Source organism: Malania oleifera, chromosome 1 (genome assembly GCF_029873635.1).
Source record: "Malania oleifera isolate guangnan ecotype guangnan chromosome 1, ASM2987363v1, whole genome shotgun sequence".
In the NCBI taxonomy this organism is placed as follows: Eukaryota; Viridiplantae; Streptophyta; class Magnoliopsida; order Santalales; family Ximeniaceae; genus Malania; species Malania oleifera.
Genome location: NC_080417.1, coordinates 81,721,048 through 81,748,528, shown reverse-complemented (window position 1 = coordinate 81,748,528; position 27,481 = coordinate 81,721,048). Strand labels below are relative to the sequence as shown.

The 27,481-nt window shown below is 38.5% G+C and overlaps 1 protein-coding gene across 3 annotated transcripts in view; it reads right to left on the bottom strand.

Moving 5' to 3' along the window:
- The window catches only part of LOC131159208 (ultraviolet-B receptor UVR8-like), a 35,337-nt gene extending 26,835 nt beyond the window's left edge, over window positions 1-8,502 (bottom strand). For 2 of the 3 annotated variants that reach the window (XM_058115129.1, XM_058115921.1), the window contains exons 1-5: window positions 8,276-8,502; window positions 8,040-8,184; window positions 7,741-7,851; window positions 7,588-7,648; window positions 7,218-7,336 (exon numbers count right to left, since the gene is read on the bottom strand). In XM_058115129.1, coding sequence (XP_057971112.1) covers window positions 7,218-7,336; window positions 7,588-7,648; window positions 7,741-7,851; window positions 8,040-8,184; window positions 8,276-8,304 — 465 coding nt within the window. In that variant the 5' untranslated portion in view covers window positions 8,305-8,502. The remainder of the gene's footprint in view (window positions 1-7,217; window positions 7,337-7,587; window positions 7,649-7,740; window positions 7,852-8,039; window positions 8,185-8,275) is intronic. The other variant, XM_058114327.1, reaches the window with a different exon arrangement.
- Between the last annotated feature and the right edge of the window lie 18,979 nt (window positions 8,503-27,481).

The window sequence follows — 27,481 nt, the reverse complement described above, 5'->3', positions numbered from 1 at the left end:
TTTGAAGTGTCAAGAGTAGAGTCACCCTTGGAAAAACACTTGTAGGCCCAAGTCGGTTGCCCAATAAGATCCCTATAGCGATTGGTAGTATGGTTGTCCTTGCCATAATGTGTGCAAATGCAAGAATTGCCATGACGAACTTCACTTCCTAATGCACTACCACTGCCACAATTACAATCCAAACCTTGTCCTCATCCTCCAAAAATTCCTCTACCACTGTTAGAGGCAATAATCATGGCTGAATTATTACAGGAAGAGACTTGAGAAGAAGTTGGGCAGGACATGCCAGCACAAAACAGCACTTCAGAACTTCAAAAATCCAGAACTTCAAGAGGCAGCTATGACCACAGAACTGAGGTTACAACTTACAATATCCCAGGAGAAATTACTTAACAATGAAGAACAGTGTAGATCACAACAAATCACTGCAGGCACCTAATAAACATCCTGGCAGCAACTAAAGGCATTATGGCTCAAAGCAACTGGAAGCAAGTGCAGGCAAGAAGAAGTCATTGAACACCAATCTAAAACCAACCAGCAATTGATACAAGATTGCAAGCAATCACTCATGAAAGCATGCAGCAATAAAACAGCACCTTCATGTCAACGAATAGCAGAACAGCAGTCGCATACAAAAAACAGAGTAACTGACTTCATATCAGGAAACCACTACAAACACACATAGCACCATACCACCAATGCTGCACAGCCTAACTGAGATGAAAATGTCCCTAAACAACTCTCAAACCAACCAGAAAATCATATTTGAGAACTCATTAGGGGAAGATAAGATAAAAACGAAAAACAGTGTTTAAAAACAACTCAGGATAAATCAGATAGAGGAGATTAAAGCTCTGATACCATGTTGTAAAGTAAGAGAATAAGAGAAGAAGAGAATAAAAGAAGAAAAAAGAGGCAGCAGTTTTCATGGAGCTTGCATATGGCTCCAGGTATGCCCTTTTATATATTATTAATAACAATTAAAGATTTGAGGACAAAAATACCCGCACTCACACAGCCTAATTACTAAAGTAATATGTTCTCTTCTGACATTATAGAATGCAGTAAAATAATAAAATTCAAATAACAAAGAGTTACAACAACGCAAGTTTTCAAATCATGGATCTAGCTGTGATTGAAAAATTCCAGATTGTCTTGTGAAAATTAACAATCTGATTCCAGAGAAAGAACACTGACAATACAATGATATATTATAGAAGAATAAGCTCATTAAGAGAAAGGAAAGAAAAATACAAGAGATGGAGGATAAGTGATCCTCTTAAGAACAGGGAAAAAAAAAAAGAAAAGCAAAGAAAAACAGAAGCAATTACATGACAACCCCTTTCCAATCCCGCTGGATGTCTAATAACATTATTCCTTGAAAAAAAAAATGGCCCCCAGGAGGAAGAAACGATTTCAGAGAAAGAGAGAGAGACGACTTTTCCTAGCAGGTATGACATCTTCTGATTATGCCATTTTAACAAGATTTGATAACTAACCCCAACCCCCAGGGGAAAAAAGAATTGGCCAGTGGCAACTAGGAAGTGGAAATAAATAAGAAATAAACAGATTGGATGACAAATCAAATAGTTGTAGCAGACTGACTTGAAAAAAAAGAAAAGTATGGTTTATATAGTTTGGCATGTTGGCCATGTAGGGTAGGTATAGTACAGCTAATTAATTAACCAAAAACAAACACATCACCGACTTGCAGTAGCCACACTAACACAAACTAGTAACAGATTACATTAGAGCCTACAAGTTCCAATTCTTACACAGGTTCAATTTTCTTTTGATGCAACTAAATTTACTTCAAAATTGTACACGGGCTCATTTCATCTGATACAACCCAAATTTCCATCAGGATCAAAATCTGCCTAACGCCTTCTCTAATGGCCACCAATATATATATAAAATAGCAAAAGAAGAGATTTCGTTAATAAGAGAAGAATTACAGAGAGGAGAATAAGGCATCTCCCCATCAGACTTCTGGAAAAATACCAAAAACGAAATTAAAAAAACAAATAAATACTATGAAATATCAATGCAACGAATTCCTCCATTCTCTCTGAATTCCGAAAGGCTAGCTACCTTAAAGCATCCAAAGCAAATGCACCATAAAGAAGCCAAGTATTGAGTCTTTTCCCAAACCAGTGGCCGATTCAATTTTTTCCCTCAAAAAATCTGTGCATTACACTCCAACCATAATCCTCACAGCACTACAGATATACCACATTTCCAAAGAACAGCCTTATCCTTCCTTCTTCCAAAACACCCAAAAGAAATAGCCAGCAATCCTTCCACTGACACAGGACAAACCCAAGCTTCTCTGAACACGCCAAATAATTCATTCCAGATGCTCCAAGCAAAATCACAGACTATTAGTATTTTTTCTATTAACAAAGCACACAAACATCTGCAGATAAGGCCTTCAAAGGTCTCCTTATTTGCAGCATATTATTAGTATTCTTTTATATCAAGCAAAATCAACTAAATGAAAGCCTTAATCTTTGGAGGAGCTTTGGATTAGTATAAAGGAAAACAAGAGTTGGAACGGGTCCAAAACTCAAAATATATATATATATATATATATGTATGAATATATTTACAAGAATATAATCCCAAATTATCCAAAGCCCAAGACCGAGTATCCCTGGCTTAAGAAAGATGACAATTGTTTATTAACGACAACGATGAGGATAGTTCCAACAACTCTCCAACATTTAGAGATCTTTTGAAATGAAAGTTCCAAGAAACCAAAGGGCTAACCGAATCAACCACAGTGAAAGAAATCATACTATCATGCCCTGAGCTCAATCAAAACAGATAAGGACAAGATGTGGTTAGCACATCATTTCTCAACAACAAATCTTTCCACTGAGAACCCCTCTCCACCACAAAATTTATGTGAGGAGTGGATAAGGGATAAATCTGAGAAATGGATCTCCATGGACTCTCTGAAGAACATCACAGTGGTATCCCACCCATTCACACCAACCCATGCTTACTTCTAATCACTTTATGCCAAAGGGGATGATCTTCTAGGAGAAAATGTCATAACTATTTACTAAGAGGAGAGCGATGTTTTTAGAAACCAAATTTCCAAGACCAAGTCCTCCCTCCATTTTAGACCTGCAGACCTTATCTCACCTTACTAAGTGATCCCAGAAACCGCCAACTCCAGACCACAACAAATATCTCATTATTTTCTCAATTTGCAACCCCCACTGGAATTTTAAAACTTGACAAATAACATAAGGGGATACTAAATAAACAAGACTGAATAAGGGTGATTCTACCCCCAAGGGAAAAAAGTGCCCCCTTCCAACCATCCAGCCTCTTGGCCACTCTTTCCACTAACGGGTTTCAAAACTCCATGGATCTAGGACTACTCCCCAAGGGGACCTCTAAGTAAGTCAAAAGACAACACCCACCTTAGAAAGCCACATTCCAACATGCTCAAGAGGCACACTAATATTAGCTAGTCCACTTTTCCCCAAATTTATTTTTAGCCCCGACACCCTCTCAAAGACATGGAAAATACCCAAAATACATCTGAAGGAATTGCTATGATTATCTAGAAAGAAAATAGTATCATCTGCAAACTGAAGATAAGAAACCACCACTCCCTTCCCCCTCCCCCCACTTCCAAATCTTTCACCAACCCTCGATCCACAGCCCTATCCACCATTGTACTTAACACATCAGCTACTAGGACAAGTAGAAAAGGGGACAGTGGGTCCCCTTGCTTGATGCCTCTCAAAGCCCTACACCAAGACTTAGGTTCCCCATTCACAACAACCAAGAATCATATATTAGATAATAAACCCTTTAACCACTAGCACCAATGCTCACCAAGACCCTTTCTCATAAAACATTTGTCCAAACAACTTCGACAAAACTTTGTCATAAGCCTTCTCAAAATCCTATTTGAATATGAATCCCCTCTTCTTCCTCCTACAGATATCCCCCACCACCTCATTAGCCACCAAAATGGCATCCACTATTTGGCCACCAAAATATCTCCATTTTAGATTTCCCACAAAAAACTCTCAGCTTTTGTTCCCCCTAGAAATGATAGATGATGCCACACTATGCTAGCTTGATAATATTATTAAAAGAAAAAAAAGAAAAAAGAAAAAGAAAAAGCTACCTTGATATTAACTGCAGATGGATTTTGCCTTTAAATAAGAAACTCAACCAAGTAATCTCATCACACCAACTCCCAACTATAAGCAATACACAAAGGTACAAAAGCTGCATCTAGATTCTACAAAAAAATCCAGATCCCTAAAAAACACATGGCACATTGGCAGCAAATCCCCAACAGATGGAACTGAACCACGTAACCCTCCACCAACTCACAAGGTCAATCTTGGTTGTAAGCGCAATGCCATGTTCTAGCTGTAGCAGTTCTTGTGATTGGTTTATCATCCGTTATCTGTATCCAACTGGATTGCGGCATACTTGGTTTGAATATCTAGTAAATCAACTGATCAAGGAGGCCAGGCACAAACTGGCAATCTCCCTGACTATTCACAGTTCAACTGAATAGCAGCATCCTGCATCATACATAACGCAGCCATACTTTCCCACCATAAGGAACCTTTTCCAATCCACAATTAATAAGAAAACAGCAGTTCTTAGTTTCAGAATTTTCCTCCACCTCCAAAGAACAGTTTTTTGGAATCAGTACCTCTAATAGTGAACAAGACCATTAAAAAAAATTAAAAATCTGCAGAGTGCAGACATGAATAGGAGCTTTAATCCATTCATCAATTCCTTGTACCCAATCAACCTTTTATGGTACAAAAACATCCTTGCAATTAATTTTGGTAGCATTCCTCTTTCCACAAAAGAAAGTTCTAAATTTTATTACAATTTGCTGCTTCTTTTAAAAAAATTGAAACACTTGACCAATAAAACAAAATCCCATATAGCATAGACTAAACTAGTAGCAATCTACCAGCAAAAGAAAGGTTTTCATTACATCAAATGATAATCCATGAAGTGTTAATCCTGTATGAAATTTTCTTAAAAGGAAGACCATCCTTTAGGCAGAGTTTCCTGGGATGGATGATAGTCCCACGTATTAAAAAGCAATTTAACCTCAGACAATTGAAGATTATCAGGAATCCAATTCTTCACTCTACGCAGCCCCAGTCAAAAACTACTGAGCTTTCAAAAGGTTTGGCAGTTGCCCCAGCCATCCTAGCAAAACCTTCAAGCGCTACCATGATAGTATTATATGAATCAACATCAGATTTAGAAAGAAACTAACAAATTATCTGAGTGCAAGTTTGGAAAGAAAGAAAGTAGGGAGTACATAAAATGCTCCACATGTATCACCAACTAATCAAGGCTGTTAAAATCGGATCCTTTATAGGGTGGCTGGGTTAGCGGGACAGGATTATGGTTTGGGATAGAGGATCATAAAATTTTACCAACTAGATAAAACTAGTTTATAAATACATAAATATGTTATGTTTTCATAATTTAATAGGTATAAACCTAGAAACTTGGCAAGCATGTGTATAAAAGCAAGAAACTAACAACAAAAGCAGCTCAAGTGATAAAATTTCTCGCATAACAAGGAGATCAAGGTTCAAAGTATGACATTCCTAACTCCATTAAACAACTTAAAATGGAGTAAAATCATAAAAATAAAGAATAACATAACGTGTAACATAAATCAATATACACAACCATATAACAAGTATATCAATCAAACTTCCATGTGCACATGAACAAAGTAAAGCAATTAAGCTTCCAATTTTTTTTTTATATAAACAAAGGAATTTATTAGAAGAGATAAAATGTACAACAAAATAAAAAGGTGGAAAAGAAATGAAAAACCAGGAGCTTAAGAAATCCTCTCTTTACAACAATAACAAAAAATTACACTAGGAGATCATCATAATCTGAAATCCAACTCAATGAAGCAGAGCCAACCAGTCCCGCTGCAGGTCTTCCAGAGAAACAAGATGAAAACAGCCAATAGCCAACACCCACAGTGACACAAGATAAACGACTTTGCTCCAAACCAAATTATTAGCTGTGGCTGCCCCTTTGAAAATTCTCGCGTTTCTCTCCAATCAAACACACCAAATAAAATCCATAATAGTGCATCGCACAAGACTTTCCTATCCTTCCCTTTTCCAAAACCTCTAAAAGTGATTAGAGCAAAAAAGCTTTCAAATCGGAGGAACAAATCCAGTCTTCACGACATATACGAATATACCAAGTAATTTATTCCAGACAACCCAAGTAAACGGGCAACGAAGAAAAAAGTGTGAGCAAGTCTCCCTACTAGTCAAACAAAGGACACAAACTTCCAGTGATAGGCCCTTATTAGGCCTTCTCTTCTAAAGCACATCATTAGCATTAATTCTATCGAAGTACCACAGTTCAAATAAAAGCTTTTATTTCTTAGAGGGCTTTAGCTTTCCGATCAAAGAGTACAAACCAAAAGGATTATCACTAAGGTTGTAAGTCAAATAAGAGAAAAAATATTTACTACAGAAATCCCTAGAAGGATATAAACTCCAAACCCTTTAATCATTTCCCAAATGAATGTGAAAAAAATCAAGCAAACTGGTTAAAAGAGCCAGCTCTTCAATCTCTCTATCATTGAGATTTCTCCCGAAGTGGAAATTCCAAGAGAGACTATCCCCTTGCAATTAAACTTCTAATCATAGTCCTTCTTCATTCATTTCTTAGTCCATATTATCAAATATTCATAATTTTTTAGGGCATGCAAGGCTCTTGCTTCTCTACACATGCCAGTCATACAAGTCAAATTTGGGAGGTTTCAAAATTTCGTGTCCATTTGGCATGAAATATAATCCCATCTTAAGAGATATCGCAACACATAAAACATAGATCTCATGCACTTAGTTTTTTTAACAGAAAATGCATATTCATTTCCCATCAAGGACATCCTTGGTATATGTCAAAGGTTAATGACATCAGAGGAAGCCAATAACTTGATTTTTCCTCACTCACTTACATCTAAGAGCTGGAAGAAAAATCTGTGATATTATTTGCAGCATTTCTTGCACATGGTAAAGCCATTTGATAAACCCCAATATTTTTATGCAAATTTTCTAATTTGGTTACTTTTAATTGCCTGTAATTTAAAATGAAAAAGGTTTGGTGCAAAGGTAGCTTAGAAACAAAACACTAAAACAATCAACAAAACACGCTGAGCAAATCACCTGGCATACTGAAAGCTTTGGAGCACAGCGCTGAGGAATCACAATATCTCTTCTCAAAGGCCTACCAGCCTCATCTTTTCGCTCTAGTTCCTCACCACACTGCCCATACTCATTCCCACCTGCAGCAAACACACATATAAAGATACAAATCCACATCAACTAATTGGTTCATTTGAGGAAAGCACTTCATCATTTCTTTTTTCTTCTTTTTTTTTTAACAGAAAATATCATAAAATTCAAGTATTTATTTTGCTTCTTTTTCTTTCCTCAACTTTCTAAGGAGCCAAGAAAAAAGAGAAGAAAACTCTCTCTTCTTTTACTTAATTTTTTTCAGGCGCAAAACAGAAAATGATGAGAAATGGCGGCATACCCCAAGCATAAGCACGGCCTTGATTATCAACAGCCAAACAATGCCAGCCACCAATAGCCGCCTAAAATCCAGAATCCACTAGTAAATTTCATGAGAAGGGTGCATATCACCAATTTTTTGACATTTAGAATCAAGCTTAGATTTTGGGGTTACCTGCACAATCTTAACATTTGCCAGAGCTTTAACCTGACTAGGAATATTCTCAGTTTTAGTTTCAGGCGGGTGCCCAAGGGTTCCTCTCTGGTTCCATCCCCATGTAAACAACTAACACCCAGCACATTCAACAAAAATACACATTCAGCACAAGTTCGTATTAACAAAAGGCATAAAATTGAAACAGAAACCTATCAAGTCAAGACTGCAAAGCAGCTGTAAACATACAACAACCAGACACTTCATATTATTTTACAGCAACACAGAAGCCGCAAGGACTACAAGAGAAAGAAGGTGACCTTGCCATCCTCGCATATGGCGAGTGAGTTCCTACTACCAGCGACCACAGAACGTACTCGCTGAGACTCGAGAGCCTTCACCACGCATACCCATTCTCTCTCTTCGTTGTTGCCAATTCCCAACTGCCCATCTTCCCCAGAGCCCCTGCGGACACCCAAAAAAATAAATCTTTTCTATGTAAGCAATATCAGCAGGCACACAAACAACGAGCCGATATAGTGAGAGAGGAGCCAACCATGCGATAATGGCGGTTTTGGTAGCCATTGGGATAATGGTAAAGATGAAAGATGGCGAAGCACAATGTACGGCAGAAGGCACGCGCGCGTTCTGGTGCGCAGTGTGTGCTGCAAGCGGAGAAAGGCCAACCCGTTCCAATCGAGTGCGTCTCCCGATTTATGACAATTTTCATTTTGGTCTTGAAACTTCAAATTTTCACAATTAAATCCATAACTGCTAATCGTTGCTTGGTCACGGGCCGACTATTTTCACCCCATAAAGTGTCCTGTGGTGAGTTTTTTTTTTTAATTTATAATTAATTTATAATAATATATTAAATAATATCATGTTTGGGAAAATTATTCTTAAAATAACGCTCACGTAATCTCGCTACTTGATCCAGCAATATTTAATCGATCAGGGGAATTCGTGTGCGTAATCTCGCTACTTGATCCAGCAATATTTAATCGATCAGGGGAATTCGTGTGTTGATGCGTGACAGTCAAATCTTGCTAGACCATCCAGCAAGATTTGTATGAACGTGTTTTCTCTCTCTCCATTTCACTCCTTGTTTCTTTAATCTCTGTTTCTTTACTCTCTGTTTTCTCTCTCATGACTTCAAAAACGCCACCAATGAGCTCCCAGCAATCCCTTGTTACGACTCCTCCAACACCACCTTCGTCCAAACCGACCCCTCCACCTTCCGCACTGTCGTGCAGAGGCTCACTTGCGCCGCCGCGAATGACCCATCTGCCGAAAAGCTCCCCGTCATCGTCCTGGCAAGGCATGCCGCCGCCAAACTTGCGTTTCCGACACCCTAGAGAAAATGGAATTCTTGTCGATGGTGGTGTCACTGCCTGTATCCGCCTATGCAAGATTATCCGCCTGCAATGGCTTCTACTTGTCAGGGTCATCCTACTGTTTGAATTTTAATGCTTCAACTTTTAAACTCCTTATTATAGCGTGCAAATTTATTTATTTATTTTTTCCATGTAACAAAAAAGAAAGCGCCAAACCCACCAAAGTAGAGGCAGTATGTTTATGTGATATTGTAAATTGCAGCTTCTATAGAAACCCAGGAAAATAAAATAATAAAAATAATTGAGAAAATGAGGTTTTTGGTGGGAAGGGGAGAAAATCGGGGATGGTTTTCTAGAGGGAATAGAAAACTGGCGATGGTTTTGAATTATCGCGGAGCAATAACAAGTAAAAGATGAAAAACGGGTTGGTTAAATAGAAAACTGGCAACGATTTTCTGGAGGCTAGAAAAAACTGGCAACGGTTTTTTGCGCAAAGGAGATATAAAGGAAGACCTGCGAGCATTTTTCAAAGGAAATCTAAATTCTTCCATCTTCTCTCTGAAAACCTACGATTTCTCCCTTCTATTTCCTTTGATTCTTGCTCCATTAAGGTTTGTTTCGATGATCTGGAACCACCACGAGATTTGTGGGATCATTCTTTGCAAAGTTACTAGAGCAGATCGTCCATCCCAAAATCAAGGTAAGTATGGTGTTTAAGTTTTATTATTAATATGGATTATTTAGGGCCTAGGGAATGATAAAATAGTGTTTATTTGAGATTTGAGTTGATAAACTCGAGTTTTTCAATTAGGGCGCGGACATCGTTTGGGGTCTTTTTGGGCGTAATTTATGAAATCAGGTAAGGGGAATTAATTATAGCAAGTTTTTATTAATTTTAAATCGGTTAAATTCGAGTTTATGAATATATATATATATATATATATATAGGTATGATTTTCTGTACAGTAAAGCATTTGGAAAATAATGAATTTTGATATTATATATATGGGGTAAAATTGCATGACAAAGATACAACTTTCATAATTTAACTAGATACGATTATGGGTCATTGTGAGTACTGATTGGTGAGTAATACAATTTATTTGTGAATAAATATTAGTTGTGAATACTGGTTGCTTGTGATTACCATGTGATGAATACTGTGTTGTGTATTAATGGGTCATTGTGTGTGGTTATTCGTGTGTATCACAATATAACGTTGGTAGGCCTGAGGAGTTCGTTATATTGCTTATATATAATCACGATATATGTTGGCATGCCTGAGGAGTTTGTATATTGTCATTATATATTAGGGTAGAGCATTGGTAGGCCTGAGGAGGTTGTTCTACTAATATACTACGGGAAGGTCATGGGGATTGGTACTGGTGATTAGTGGTGTCTGTGTGAGTCATGTGTTACAGAAGCCGGAGTGGTGCCTATGTGGACCATGTTATATCCTGTGTGGATGTGAATCTTGTGTGGACCATGTATTTCTTGTGTGGATATGGACCCTGTGTGGGTGTGAATGAAGTGTGCGTGTATCTTGTGTGGATTGGTTGTGATATGCGTATATGCATGGATCTTTGTGAAATGATTAGCATTGGATGTGTGCAGATTTAATTACAAAAGTATTTATGACAAAGTAAAGTTCTCCACCCGAGGGCTTGCTAAGAAAGGCAAGTTCCCTGGTAATTTTTAGTTGGTGCCAGAGCAGAGGGAAGCTACTTTTATGGGCGGGTAATCTTCCCTATTCTCGGAAACTTTGCCTGGATATGTAACCCGAGGGCTTATTAAGTAAGGTGAGTGCCCTGATATTAGTATTAGAGTAGAGGGAAGCTACTTGTATGGGCGGGTAATCTTCCTTATTCTCGGGAATTATCACTAAAAATAATTATGTATGTGTGTATGATATCAGATGTCAGTGTTGTTATTAATGATGCATTTTCTCAGCTGCTATTGATAGTGAATTACAATTAAATATATATTTTGTATTTATTTAAACTCTCTACCACATACTGTTATGATTTATTCTTCCTTACTGAGATGTGTTTCACCCTAGCAAATGATTATATTTTTAGGTCCATCAGGTGATCGAGCTTAGAGCTCTGGGCAGGGTAGTAATTTTGGTAAATTTTGGGGTGAATGTAAGAACAGTTTATGTATAGTTTATGTTTTTAAATACTGAGATGTGATATAAACAAGTGGATGCAGTTGTTATAGATAGATTATGGAATTTAAATTGAGGTTGTATATTTTATTTCCGCTGCATGATTGTGGTGTATGGTATCAAAACACAAGCGAATGAAACACGTAACCTTCGGGCCCCACTTGGTGGGTTCGGGGAGTTATAAGGTGGTATCAGAGTCTCATAGTTCTACACACTTTAAGGATGATTAATACTAGAGTATAGGTTCGAGTTAAGATAAGGATAAGAGTGGGTAGGTTAGCTGGAATAGTGGTTTGGAAACTTGGAGGTAGAGATCCTTTGATGGTCTTCTGTATTTTTCCAAGAATGACGATTTTTGGAAAACTACTGTAAATCCATTAATGGTTTCATTTCAGAGTTGAGAAACTGGAATTTGGGCATGTAAGTCGGAACGTTAGGTCGATTGAGTATGTTTATTGTGTCAGTGTTACGATTGTGTGGTAAGACGATATCAACAAATTGTAGATTAGAACTTTTATGCTAAAGTAGCTTTTCATTTTAAAGTTGTTTCAGTTATGATAAATGAGGAGATTCTAAATTTGTTTATATCCTATCTTCAGGATGGATCCTAGGGGGAAGGACGTTGATATCGGAGGAGATAAACACGTGGATACCTCTAGTGAGGATGATGTTGATGTCTCAGCGGTGCTGCGTGGCATAGCACGTCAGGCACTGGCCTGGTAGAAGGGGGGTTGCACCTTTCAGTAGTTCACCCAGACAAATCCGCCAGCTTTCGAAGGAGGTGCAGACCCGATCATAGTTGAAGATTGGATTCAGGAGATGGAAGAACTCCTAATTGTTCTACACTGTACTAAGGCGCAGAGGGTACAATACGCCACCTTTAAACTGGTGGGGGAAGCAAAGAGGTGGTGGAGTTCGGCAAAGCTAGTAGAGGAGCAGCGTCCAAGGCATACATCTATTACCTGGAGCCGTTTCAGGGAGGTCTTCTTCGGTAAATACTTCCCAGTTGCCACTCGAGAGGTGAAAGCAGAGGAGTTTCTACATTTGACCCGGGGGTCCACGACTGTGCAACAATATGCAGCTAAGTTTGTGGAGTTATCACGCTTTGCTCCACACATGGTCCCAGATGAGCCATTGAAAGTTCAGATGTTTGAGAGAGGATTGAGGCAGGGGATACGCGCTCAAGTAGTAGCATTGTTGACTCAAAGTTTCTCTAAGCTGGTGGACAGGGCTATGGCAGTTGAGGTCAGTAGATAGGAGAGTGAGGCAGAAGCAAAACAGAAGAAGAGATCCATATCTTCCAGCTCACATACCGATGTCCGACAGGATTCCTGGAGGGGAGATCAAGATGCTGGGGGTTAGAGGTTAGATAAGGCTGATTGAGACTACCAGGAGAATTCATCTTGCCCCTTTTATGCCAGATGTAATCGGAGGCATTGGGGGGAATGCTAGGGTGGAAATACCGTGTGTTATAGGTGTGGCAGACATGGCCACATAGCTCATGATTATCGTGCTCCACTGAGTTATGCACCCGCTCCTAACCAGAATATGAGGAACAACCCAGTGCCTCGTGGTAGCGGCGGCCCAGCGCATGTTTATATGCATGGTACGACTAAGGGGGACAATGCTAGAAGCCCAGGTAATATATTTATGATTGCATAAGTGGTAGTATTGATTGATTTTAAAGTGATTTGATGGTTTATATGTTAGAATAAATTGAACTGTGTAAATATGGTTAATTAGCTTTTAAATTGTGAAAAATGATGGATTAACAAATTTTGAGGATGAAATTTTATAAGGAGAGGAGAATGTAGAGACCTGGGAAAATAAAATAATAAAAATAATTGAGAAAAAGAGGTTTTTGGTGGGAAGGGGAGAAAACCGGCGACGTTTTTCTGGAGGGAACCGAAAATCGGCGACGGTTTTGAATTACCCCAGAGCGGTAACGGGTAAACGGTGAAAAACAAGCTAGTTAAATAGAAAACTGGAGACAATTTTCTGGAGGCTAGAGAAAACTGGAGATGGTTTTCTACGTAGAGGAGATATAAAGGAAGACCTACGAGCATTTTTCAAAGGAAATCTAAATTCTTCCTTCTTCTCTCCAAAAACCTATGGTTACTCCCTTCTATTTCCTTTGATTCTCTCTCCATTAAGGTTTGTTTCAATGATCTAGAACCACCATGAGATTCGTGGGATCATTCTCTGTAAAGTTACCGGAGTAGATCATTGAGTTGGGATTTTGGGGTACCATCCCAAAATCAGGGTAAGTAGGGTGTTTTAAGTTTTATTATTAATATGGAGTATATAGGGCCTAGGGAATGATAACATAGCATTTATTTGAGATTTGAGTTGATAAACTCAGGTTTTTGAATTAGGGATCGAGTGAGTGTCGTGGACATCGTTTGGGGGCTTTGCGGGCATAATTTATGAAACCAGGTAAAGGGAATTAATTATAGCAGATTTTTATTAATTTTAAATCGATTAAATTCGAGTTTACAAATATATATATATATATATATATGGGGTAAAATTGCGTGGCAGAGATACAATTTTCATAATTTAACTGGATACGATTATAGGCCGTTGTGAGTACTCATTAGTGAGTAATACAATTTATTTGTGAATAAAGATTGGTTGTGAATACTAGCTACTTGTGATTACTACGTGATGAATATTGTGTTGTGTGTTAATGGGTCATTTTGTGTGGTTATTCATGTGTATCACAATATAACGTTGGTGGGTCAGATTTGTGTTTACGTCCCAAAAAGAAAAAAAAAACATAAAACCAAAAAAACAAAAAAGCCATGCCTACACAGATGGACTTCTTGAAATCTTTATAATTAATCTAGGTACACAAACCAAATCTGAAATCGACTTTCATTTCTGCCAGAAACAAAGTCGAATCCCAAAAGCTCTTGTGCTTGATCTTTAGATTTCTCACGCTCTGTCGCCGCTCATGGAGTTTGAAGGGCAGCTGACGGGGACCCATTTCTCCTACGGCAAGTTTTGCGGCAGCGTGCCTTGCCGAGAAGGTGACGGGGAGCTTTTTGGCAGATGGATCGTTCACGGCAGCGCCGGTGAGCCTTTGCATTATGGCTCGGAAGGTGGAGGGGTTAGCTTGGACAAAGGTGATGTTGGAGGAGTCATAACAGGGGATTGCTGGGAGCTTATTAGCGGCATTGTTTGAAGCCATGAGAGAGAAAACAGAGAGTAAGGAAATAGAGACGGAAGAAATAGAGAGTGAAATTGAGAGAGAAAAGAGCACATCCATGCAAATGTCCATGCAAATCTCGCTAGATGGTCCAGCGAGATTTGGCTGTCACGCGTCGTTACACGAATTCCCTTGGTCGTTTAAATCTCATTGCTTGGTCCAGCAAGATTTGTTTAAATCTCGCTGGACCAAGCAACGAGATTACGTGAGCATCATTCTGGGAATAATTTTCCCGAATAGGGTACTATTTAATATATTATTATAAATTAATAATAAACTGGGAAAAAACTCATCATGTGGTGCTAGCTAAAGCACTTTTACTTATCTAGTCAACCTATCATTTACCAACATTCATCCACGAAAAACTGTCATTAGCATTCAATGAAATGGTAGCGGAAATAGTAAACAATCATGAAAGCAGTGGCAAGCAAGCAATAAAAATTGAAGCAACGTAAATCATTAAGAACACCTCCGCTGACATTGTGTGTTTAGCGAGGAAGGTAAGTAGGCTAAACACATTGACAATAGCTAGTGAGTTTTACAAGACTAATGAACACTCACCCTCCTCTAAAGAGGTTTTTATGTAAATATCATCCTGACACTAGGAAACATCAAAGTGACCGAGGAGTCATATTGCCTTATTTGGCATACAAAGAACCTATTAGTAGAAAATAACCCTACATTAGTATTTACATTATGGAAACTCATCCCAAGCACATGAGACAATAGGTCACAGGCAAGCATAATGCCTTGAACAAGCTTAGCTTATGACACTCCCCCACTTATGCGGTCGACATCCTCGTAGACTTTGGCGCTAGGTACACTTCAACTTTGTTCACTAAGAACTCATGTCGCTTCTTCCTTGAGGATATGAACTCTATGTCTACAAGAATCTCTTCAATTTCACATCTTTCAGGTTGCATTGTCTTTAACTCTACTATGTTTGACTGACTAATGCTCAGATCGTCAGTGTTGGCGCTGAACCACTTTAGGCAATTGACATGAAACACATGATGCACTTTCATTCGATTAAAGTGTTGCGGTCTTCTCCCCTGATCTGCTCACTTCTTCATTTGCTTAAAAGCTTTCTCTAGATACGCTCGGGCAAACTCTACATTCTTTCTCCATTCTTTGGTGAAGATGTACGCTTTAGGACTCTTTCCTCTGTACGACTCACCCACAGTGTGAGGTAACAACGGCTACTGACTTGTAGTAAGATCAAAAGGGCTCTTGTTGGTTATTGAGCTCCTTTGGGCATTGAAACATAATGAAGCCACGTCAAGTAGTTGCACCCAATTCTTCTGGTTGTCGTTGACAAAAGGGCACTAGTACTTTTCTAGTAGCTCTCTGAATCTCTTTGTCTTTTTTTCTGTCTATCAGTGATAACTCGAAGAGATGTAAAGATGTGAATCGAAGATCCTGAAAAGTTCTGTTAAGAAATTGTCAATGAATAATAAGTCTCGGTCACAAACAATGTCTTGGGGAACACCCCAATATTTCACAACAGTCACAAGGAACAATTATATCGTCTCCTCTGCCGAACAGTACTTCGGTGCAGCTATGAACGTATCGTACTTTGAAAACCTATCTACAACAACAATTATAGACCCTACATCTCCCACTCTGGGCAAGTTGGTGATGAAGTCCAGCGAGACATGAAAACTAAGGTGTAGTCCCAAGAGGGGGGCGAATTGGGTTTTAAAAGTTTCTTTTAACTCTTTTTATGGCTTCACAACTTATTGTAAGTTAATTATTCAAACAAGGATGATTTGAATTACATTGTCACCTAAAAATCACTATTCACTTTTAAAACTTTAAGAATGAGTAAATTGATCTTGCAGTAGTGTCAATTAACACCCAACCAAAGATTTTGATTCAATCAACACAAACCAATGATTCAAAATATAATACTCTCGGCTTTTGAATAATTCAATCAATCAAAACACAAGATACTTAACAAATTAAAAGAGCTACAACACTTCCTTGATTCGGCGTTTGCGAAAACTCAACTTAGAGTTTTATATAAAGCCTTGTATGAATGAATATTGGTGCATTTCTTTTAACCAAGATTTCCGCAAACGATTAATCAACGTACTCCCTTTAAGGTTTCTGCAAAAGATTAATCAACATACTTTCTTAAATTAAAAGTTTTCTCAATCTCAAACTTTCAGCTTCTTGCACTTGAACACACAACAACACAATTTATAAATGTAGAAAAATCAAAGAGAAAGGGTAGAGAGTGAGATCGAGTTTTTTACGAGGTTCGGCTTATACCCAACCTACATCCTCGCCTTAGGCAAGACCACCTAAGGATTCCACTAGAATGTTCCTTTGCGGGCAGAACAAACCATTACAATCCCTCCTTTAGGGTGGAGCCCCCTCCCCAAATGATACCCCATACTCAGTACAATGATCCAATAAACCTGAACCATCAAAGAAACAAGGAAACAAGAAAGATTTATTTTGTACAATAGATGCTCTTAGATAGAGCTGCTTAGTACAAATATAGCTCAGCTAATACTTCAAATTAAATATCTAAGAGAAACTGAATTGAAGCTCCAGAATATATCACCGGAATTATTCTTTTGATATTTGTAACACCCAATAATAACTTTGATACCACAAAACATAAAATAAATCAACCCGGACCCCAAAAGAAACCGGGAATATACTTGTCTATACATACTGACTGTTGTCCCTACTTCAAATTCAGGAACTCTTCCACTGCGGCCTCTCTAATAATGGTTGGAAAATATCTATCGAAGAATAATTCTTTAAATTGATCCAATGTCATAGCTATCGGAATCGTCCTCTGATACTCCAGGAGTTTTACAACAATCCACCACCTCTCTGCTTCCCCTGTCAGTTTACAGGTGGTGAAAAGGACCCTCTGCTCCTCCGTACACTGCAACACTACCAACACCTTTTCAATCTCTTGCATCCAATTTTCGGTGACTGTAGGGTCAGCACCTCCCGAAAATGTTAGAGGATTCATTTTGGTGAATTTATCTATCGTGCACCCATGGCCTACTGACGGGCCTTCATGCTCTTTGGAGCTCCTAGTGATCTCAGCCATAACCTTATGAGCTACGCTGCATAGTACTGCATCTGAATCAGTCCCGCCTGCACTCAAAGGCCTGCACCATCACTACCGCTCGCATAGGCACTACTTCCTCCGGGGTCCATTCTGAAAAGACAATAAACATGGCTCAGGGACCTTATTCTTATAATTTACACATCTACCCAAAATCCCTTATCTTGAAATCTTTTTCTTAATTCAAGATTCAGTCCTACACTTTAGAAATACAACCCGACAATAGTTTACTATGACTTTCCTGAAATCGTCACTCCAGGAAAAACACAAAACCCACCACGAAAGTCTTGTCTCTAACTTGCAAAACAAAACCTAAAATCCTTTCCTATACTCTGGTATTGTTTCTGCTACACTCTAGAGTCTACAGAACCTATCAACCTAGGCTCTGATACCAAACTGTAACGACTTGCCTATTTTATTGTAAAACTTTTTTTTTTCATAGTAACATTTAATATAATAATCCTGATATCCTGTTCAGCTGATAAAACATAATCAACCTGGACCCATGGGTACTAAGGATATACCTGAAATATAACTTTGATACCTAAGCAGCGGAAAACGTAAATCATATACATATCAAGTCATCCAACCAACACAGTACCAGAGTTTTACCAAACCTGTCATATACATATACACATCTCAAAAAGGCCAAAAAGTGCCCTAGGGTCATAACCCAAAAAAAAAAAAAAAAACCCTCAAACCCTAGCATAATGACTTACCCTTCTGACAGGATAAGACAGTCGACCTCTGACGTTGCGGAGCTCTATCCGCTCTTCTATCTATGTCTCTTGAAATGTTTATATAGCTGGAGTGAGACACCTCTCAGTAAGGGAAATAAACTAACATCAGTGTGTGGCATCATGGGTATTTTCATGTTATACATATAGCAGTACATAAATCATACGTGGTAAAACTGTTTGTATCATCTTTGAAAAAACATAATTTATCATAACATGGTATAACATACTGAGTTTCTATACATGAAAATCATCTTATATAACAGTACATGAAATAACACCCTAGATGGATAGCTAGCTGGTGTCATGTCTTACCCCCACATGACTAGGTTGTGCGACCTGAAAGCGGGACCAAGCAATGGTTGGCCGACCACGCTAGATCAACATAAGTCTGTAAGTACGATGGGTCTGCCCCTCCTGACCCAGACTAGTAAAGGGATGCCTGCACTACCATAAAACCACATCGACTGCCATTCTCCCACAGTCCCTTACGACATGTGGTAGCACTAACATATACATGATTGTGAACATATAGCTACGGTACCATGCTTCATGAAAGCCTAAACCAAGTCATACGGGTTTTGATAACATATAGTAAATCTCAGATAATGATACATAGTTGTTTCATAATAATATTTGTCAAGATAATATTTTCATGAATTTTTTTGCATATCATAACATAAAAAGCATTGCCTACCACAGTGATAGCAGACGGTTCTCCCCACTCGAAACTTTCCCAAGTGTCTTTTTCCACAAGTCTGACAGACAAGGAAATTCTGCACCGCCTGAAACTCACGACCTCCAGTCTCTTGCCTCTCTCCTCTGCCATAGTTTCCTCTCCTCCATTGACTTTGCCTAGATCCCTGCTGGAAGCCTAAAGGCGTAGATCTCTTCTTCTGTCCCTGTTCCTCTACTTCCATCCGCTCACTGGCCTCAGCCAATTCTGCTTTGTCGACCAACTCAGCAAAATCTTGTATCTTTAACACTACTACCTGCTTGAATATTCCACACCCCGATCCTCTTTCAAACTATGTCGCCTTCTTTATTTCATCAGAAACAACATACGGGGCGAAGCGGGACAACTCTATGAACCACGCCGCATACTTCTGGACTGAAAGCTGTCCCTGCTTCAGATTTAGGAACTCTTCCACTTTGGCCTCTCTAATAGTGGCTGGAAAATATTTATCAAAAAATAATTCTTTAAATCGATCCCATGTCATAGCTATCGGTGTCATCCTCTACAGCTCCAAGAGTTTCGTAGCAGTCCACCACCTCTTAGCTTCCCCTGTTAGTTTGTAGGTGGCGAAGAGGACCCTCCTCTACTCCTTCGTACACTGCAACACTGCCAACACCTTTTCAATCTTTTGCATCCAATTTTCGGTGACTGCAGGGTCAACACCTCCTAAAAATGATGGAGGATTCATCTTGGTGAATTTCTCTATTGTGAACCCATGGCCTACTGACGGGCCTCCCTGCTCTCTAGAGCTCCTAGTGATCTTAGCCATAACCTGCTGAGCTACGCTGCGTAGTACAGCATCTGAATTAGTCTCATCTACACTCGAGGGCCCTACACCATTACTATCACTCGCATGGGCACTGCTTCCTGCAGGGTCCATCCTGAAAAGACAATAAACATGGCTCAGCCACCCCTTATAATTTACACATCTACTCAAAAGCGCTTATCTATACCTCTTTTTCTTAATTCAAGATTCAGTCCTACGCTTTAGAAATACAACCTGACAATAGTTTACTATGACTTTCTTGAAATCGTCACTCCAGGAAAAACACAGAAACCACCATGGAAGTCTTGTCTCTAACCTGCAAAACAAAACCTCATATCCTTTCCTATACTCTAGTATTGTTTCCGCTGCACTCTAGAGTCTACAGAACCTAGCAACTTAGGCTCTGATACCAAACTGTAACAACCTGCCTATTTTACTACAAAACTTTTTTTTTCATAGTAACATTTAATATAATAATCTTGATATCCTATTCAGCTGATAAAATATAATCAACTTGGACCCATGGGTACTAGGGATATACTTGAAATATAACTTTGATACCTAATCAACGGAAAACATAAATCATATACATATCAAGTCATCTAACCAACACAGTACTAGAGTTTTACCAAACTTGTCATATACATATACACATCCCAAAAAGACCAAAAAGTGCCCTAGGGTCATAACCCAAAAAAAAAAAAATTAGACCCTAGCATAACAACTTAACCTTCTGACATGGTAGGATAGTTGACCTTTAATGCTGTGGAGCTCTATCTGCTCTTCTATCTGGCTCTCCTGAAATGTTTATATAGCTGGGGTGAGACACCTCGCAGTAAGGGAAATAAACTAACATCAGTGTTGTGACATCATGAGTATTTTTGCTTTATAAATGTAAAAGTTTATAAATCATACGTGGTAAAATTATTTGTATCATCTCTGGAAAAACATAATTTATCATAACATGGTATAACATACTATGTTTCTATACATGAAAATCATCTTATTTAACCGTACATGAAATAACACCCTAGATGGATAGCTAGCTGGTGTCATGTCTTACCCCCACATGACTAGGTTGTGCGGCCCGAAGGTGGGACCTAGCAATGGTTGCCCGACCATGCTAGATCAACATAAGTCTGTAAGTATGATGGGTTTACCCCTCCTGGCCCAGACTACTAGAGGGACACCTACACTACTGATTACGTGCTTAAACTACGTAATAAGATGTCTTAATTCATACATTGAGGCTTATATTTTTAATTAAATACCTAATTATTCTCAATATTTCAACATCATGTTTTATTTATAATATTTGGATTTTATTGAGTAAATTATTAATTTTTGATATTTTTTATCACAGGGCGATTATTGGAAGCTGAAACGGACACTATTTTGTAATCTATATGTAATTTTCTCGTTCGAGCTCCAATCAAGACGATTCAAAATTCTATGTAAAGTAGAGAAAATTATCTACAAATTTTGTTTTTTAAGCTTCAAGAGATATGGGTTCTAAAATGGTCAAAATTTCCCTCGTTGGATGGGAAACGCAATAAAGAAGAAAAGGAGAAGTAAAAGAAAAAAAAAGAAAAAAAAATATAACACTTACCTTGATGTGAATTGGCCATGCAGCCGGGTTCAGATCCTTAAAGGTGTAGGTCATGCGCTAAGGCAGCTTCCCCCCTCTCCATTTACATTCTTCTTTTCTCCTCACTTCTCACGGCAACCCCCTCTTCTTTCCCTTCTCTCCCTCTCTTCCTTTCCTCTGTTTTCTTTCCCTCTCTCTGACTCTCCATTCTATTCTCCTCTCCATGCTACCGAACCCAGCCCCAACTCTCTCAACCCTCAACTCTCCCTATCCTCTTCTCCCTCTCTTCCCTTCTCTCTTCTTTTCTCTTCTTTTCTTTCTTGTTTTTCTTTCCTTCTTGTTGCCTCCACCCTGCAGTTCTACTCCCCAAAACTGTGTTCCTGCTACCTGCTATTGCCAAACCTCCATGACTACTGTTGTTCTGCTCCATTACCCAAGAGCACCATGGCCTGCTGCTGCTGGACCTTCTTAACCCGAAAGCCACCTCTTCCTGCAGCTATTGTAGTTACTGTCCTCCAAGCCGAAGTCCCATAGCTGCTGCTGTCTATGGCTGCCGCTACTGCTGAAGGAGGTACCTGAGAGCTCCTCCGTAGTTCTTGTACTGCTGCCCCTACTCTATTCCTTCAACTTCTGCCTCCTGCTGCAGCCATGAGCACACAATCAAGCTCCCCCCTACTAGATACTGCTGTTGCAAGCAACTCGAGAAGCCAGCCACTTCTCTCTCCCTCCCTCTCTCTCTCTCTCTCTCTCTCTCTCTCTCTCTCTCTCTCTCTCTCTCTCTCTCTCTCTTTCCCTCTCTTTCTTTACTCTTATTTTTAAATACTTGAATGGTTCTATTAATTTTTCAGTAAAATTTTTATTCAAGTTTTGAACTCTTGAATCTCTATTGGGTGATTATTATTTAAGTTATTTAATTTCTTTCTCTTATTAATTGATATTAGCTTTAGATTTAATTTTTTTTACTTGCATTAATTTTTAATTGGTTAGAGTTCGGTTTAGTTTCTTGAAAGAAAAAAAAATAAAAGAAATAAAACACAAAAATAAAATAAAAAATTCTTCTTTAGGATTTAATTTTGTTGACTTCCATTTATTTTAACTTCGGTTTAATTATAGTGGAATTTTTATCGTGTTTCTTTTATTATTTAGTTGTTAAAGTTCTAAATTTGGTTAAGTTCTTGATTGCAAAAAATATTTTTTCCTTTTTTTGAGTTTGTCTTCGCTTAAGTTTTTAATTGCATACTTCAGTTGTGTTTAAAGTTATTATTTTTATTCTTTTTCCGATCCACACATGCTTATGGATTTTTTGTAGCCTACATACACCACTACACCTTCTTACACTGTTTTACCTAATGACGAACTTAACTTCATGATGCAGTGCGAGAGGGCATCATTGATACCTCAGGTTCTATGGGACGGAATCTGAGTGTTCTTATCGGCACCTGACAGAGTTTGAGTTGACTTGCAATATTTGTTTCTTTCGTGCTAGAACTGATGAATTTACTAGACTTCATTTATTTCTTACCTCTTGGAAGGATAGGGTGAAGATGTGATTTAATTCTTTAAGACCTCACTCTATCTTCAATTGGGCTGATATGGAGCGTGAATTTCTGCATAAGTTTTGTCCCTCATAGAGAACTCAATTTTTGCAGGAACATATCATTCAGTTTATGCAGAAAGGTGACGAGACCTTTCGGGCTTGCTGGGAGAGGTTCAAAGATCTGCTAAGTACTTGTCCACATCACAGGTTTGAATCATGGAGGTTAGTTAATTATTTCTATACAACTCTTACTCCTGATTGCAAACACTTTGTTCATACCATATGCAATGGAGAATTCTTCAGTAAGGAACCGGATCAGGCACTATCATTCTTTGATTACTTAGCTGAAAGTGTCCAACAATGGAATACACAATACAATCAGGCACTCATGGTAGTACAACATATGAGCCAACATATTATCCAGACACTCTTTCACCTCAGTATTAGCCACAACATATCCCTCAGAGCTGTGCACCATCAGGATTTTAGTCTAATGCAGCACCTGCTCCACCGGAGAAGTCTTTTAAGGAAGCTTTTCAACAGTTCATGCAGATTCAAATCATAACTAACAATCAGTACACTCAGGCCATAAATGAATTGTGGGACACCATTAATGCGATGAGCACGCAGTTGGATATCTTAAAAAAAGGGGAATTTTCGATAGAACCTCAGGCAGTCCTCAAGAATACCAACAACAACAAATACATAATGTTTCTCTTGAGACAGCGGATGCCGTTATTACTTCGAGAAGTGAGAAAGAAGTTTCCCAACCTGAGATGCTCATTGATAGACAACCAGTTGTCTCGACACCTGAAGTTACGGCTGAGACAGATGAAGTTAAAGAAAAATAAGAGGAAACGGGCCTAGAGGTGAAGAAGTCAGTTAATGGGGAGGCTGAGACTAATAAGGAGTACCAACATGGGGTACCTTATCCTTAGAGCTTGGAAGTCATGGAATTGTCACTCCCAATTGGAATAAATGTCAAGGAGTCCAATGCTGAAACAAATCCCCGCAGTGGTAAGATGATTGGTACACCCGATAAAGAGGGTGAGCAGAATGGTGAGAATTTAACTTTCAAGGAACCAGGTAAACTTTTAATGCTAATGCTTCTGGCGAACCAAAGGTAACTATTTTGACACCTGTGCCTCAAAGACCGGTTCTTAAAGAAGTGAAATCCCTGGAAAATATACTGAATAACAATCCCTTCTTGTTAAAACAAGGAAGACAATTTGCACATATTTTGTCTGGTACCTTTGAACATAATGATTTATTTGAGGCTAACTTTTGTGCAGGTAACAAGACAGATTCATTGTGGCGACTCAAATTTGGAGACTCACTGATTCAATTTATAAACCTGCACCCACCAGATGAAATTCCTCTAGAGTCTTCGCCAGACAGACTATGATGTTTTCTTTCCCTTTTTTCATTTTGTTTTACCTTATTTTATTTTAATTAATTTTCAGGTACATTTTCCTATAGTTCAACTTTTATTCTCCATTACTTCTCCACACAGGTACGCCCTACTTCTTATGTGCACATTTTTTTCTATTTTTCCCTATGCTTTCACATTAAGGACAATGTTCCACTTTAGTTGGGGGGAGGGGTGAGAATTTGCATGTGACATTGTGCACGTTTGCTTGCTGGGTTTTGTATTAATCAATAAAACAAAAACAAAAAATAAAAATAAAAAAAAAAGAAGGAAAGAAAGAACGAGTATTAAGGAATTACACTGACTTATGCCATGATTAACACTAACTTATACTCTTCACATACTTGCATATAACCTAAGAATTACATACTTGAGTCATTTATGTGTAGTTTCTCTTTATATGATTTTGTAACTCCATGAAAAATTGATTGGTAGTACACTCATGTTAATTTGGCTATATAAACTCTTGTATTTACATGGTATCTCATGAAACTGAAAATACACGTTCACGTGACTTGTAGCACTTAGGGTTTCTTGTGAGCACTGAGAGAGCGCCCGTGATGACTATGACACCTTGTGAGGTATTGTTGAGTCATTTATCGTTCTTTTGAGTTTTTGACGTCAGCTCAGAGTTCATGAAACTTAACTTTTTTTTTTTTTTTCCTCAGATACTCTTTGTACACTAATCTCTGTTTTTGACTTGCTAACCTAGAGGTGACATCTTGTGGGGAGATAGAAACCAAGGTCTTGTAGCCTACTCAAGATGTGAAGGATGAGCCACCCCAAGAGATAGACTTATTTCATGGACTATTGTTCGAGCTTAATTCCCATTGGTGGTATGAAGATAACAAAAGAAGTATACTGATTCTCCTAATTGACAATGAAAAGATAGAAATTGAAGAATGAGTAGAAGAAAGAATAAGAAAATTAGAAATGCACATGAAATGGAAGATTAATACCTACTCCATAGAAATGCATAAAAAGTCATGGACACGACACATGGTCTCCATATATGAAGACTCTTCAACCGCTTAATGCTTCAGATGTATCCACACCATGTTTGTGAATAAGTTGATCTAGGGTGGTCTTGGTTGGATATGGCAAGTAGGTGAGAAGATACTAGGATGAAGGACCCAACACCTCACAAATAGGTTGGATCCTTTTTAGACTAGTCCACTCCATACATTGCGTTTGTTCCTTGCAATATGTGGGATGTTTGATCATGACACTCCTCCTTACATATGACGAGTGAACCCATTCTTTTTGAGTGTTTTTGAGGGTATACCAGTTAGGCTGAGCCAAAACGATCATTCTGTACATGTCCACTGGTATCCTAGGTGTAACGAGTCACACACATCACACATACGTCGAGATTTCACCTGTTTATACTTGGATTTATATGACCACATTAACTCTGAATTGTACTTCCAGTTAACTTCATGTGAGTATACTATTCTTAATTGCTATATAACGATGAAACTTGCATGAATGACTTACTTCAAAGTTGTGTGCATTGTATATGATGAGCTTGTGTGAAATTTGATTATATTCTTGATTGTGAAATGGTATGGTTATGTCACATGTGCAATCATTTCATGTTTGTTGGAGTTAATATTTGTGAGCACCGCCCTAGAATTCATTGACGTTATTTGCTAGAGACTTGCAAAACGTTAGTTTGGGGGTGTGATTACCCGCTTAAACTGCATAATTAGGTGCTTTAATTCATGTATTGAGGTTTATATTTTTAATTAAATATCTAATTATTCTTAATATTTCAACATCGTCTCTTATTTATAATATTTGGATTTTATTTAATAAATTATGAATTTTTGGTATTTTTTATCGCGGGACGATTATTGGAAGCTAAAACCGATGCTACTTTGTAATCTATGTGTAATTTTCTCATTCAAGCTCAGATCGAGATGATTCAAAATTATGTGAAAGCTCAAAAAATTATCTACAACTTTTGTGTCTTAAGTTTCAAGAGATACGAGCTCTAAGATGGTCAAAATTGCCCTAATTCGCTGGGAAACAGAATAAAGAAGAAAAGGAGAAGCAAAAAAAGAAAAAAGAAAAAAAATATATATAACACTTACCTTGATGTGACTCGGCCATACAGTCGGGTCCAGATCATTGAAGGTGTATGCTGTGCGCTAGGGCAGCTCCCCCCCCCCCTCTCCCTTTATATTCTTCTTTTCTCCTCACTTCTCACGGCAACCCCCTCTTCTTTCCCTTCTCTCCCTCTTCTTTCTCTCCCTCTCTTCCTTTCCTATGTTTTCTTTCCTTCTCCTTGACTCTCCATTCTCTTCTCCTCTCTGTGCTAACCCCAACTTTCTCAACTCTCAACTCTCCATATCCTCTTCTCCCTCTCTTCCCTTCTCTCCCTTCTCTCTTCTCTTCTCTTCTTTTCTTTCCTACTTTTGTTTCCTTCTTGCTGCCTCCACCCCACTGTTCTGCTCCCCAAACTCGTGTTCCTGCTACCTGCTGTTACCAAACCTCCACGCTGCTGCTATTCTTCTCCCTCACCCGAGAACACCACGACCTGCTGTTGCTGGACCTCCCTAACCTGAGAGCCACCTCTTCTTGCAGCTGCTGTAGCTGCTGTCCTCCAAGTCAAAGTCCCATCGCCACTGCTGTCTATGGCTGCCGCTGTTGCTGAAGGAGGTACCCGAGAGCTTCTCCCTGGTTCCTGCACTTTTGCCCCTACTCTGCTGCTTCAATCTTTGCCTCTTGCTGCAGCCTTGAGCACACAATCAAGCTCCCCCCTAACCAGATGCTGCTGCTGCAAGCAACCCGAGAAGCCAACCACACTCTCTCCCTCTCTCTCTTTCCCTCTCTTTCTTTACTTTTATTTTTAAATATTCGAATGATTCTGTTTATCAATAAAAATTTCATTCAAGTTTTGAACTCTTGAATCTGTGTTGGATGATTATTATTTAATTTATTTAATTTCTTTCTCTTATGAATTGAAATTAGCATTAGATTTAATTTTTTTTACTTGTGTTAAGTTTTAATTGATTAGAGTTTGGTTTAGTTTCTTGAAATAAAAAAAAAGAAATAAAATACAAAAAGAAAAAAAAATTCTTCTTTAGGATTTAATTTTGTTGACTTTTGTTTATTTTAACTTCAGTTTAATTAGAGTGGAATTTTTATCGTGTTT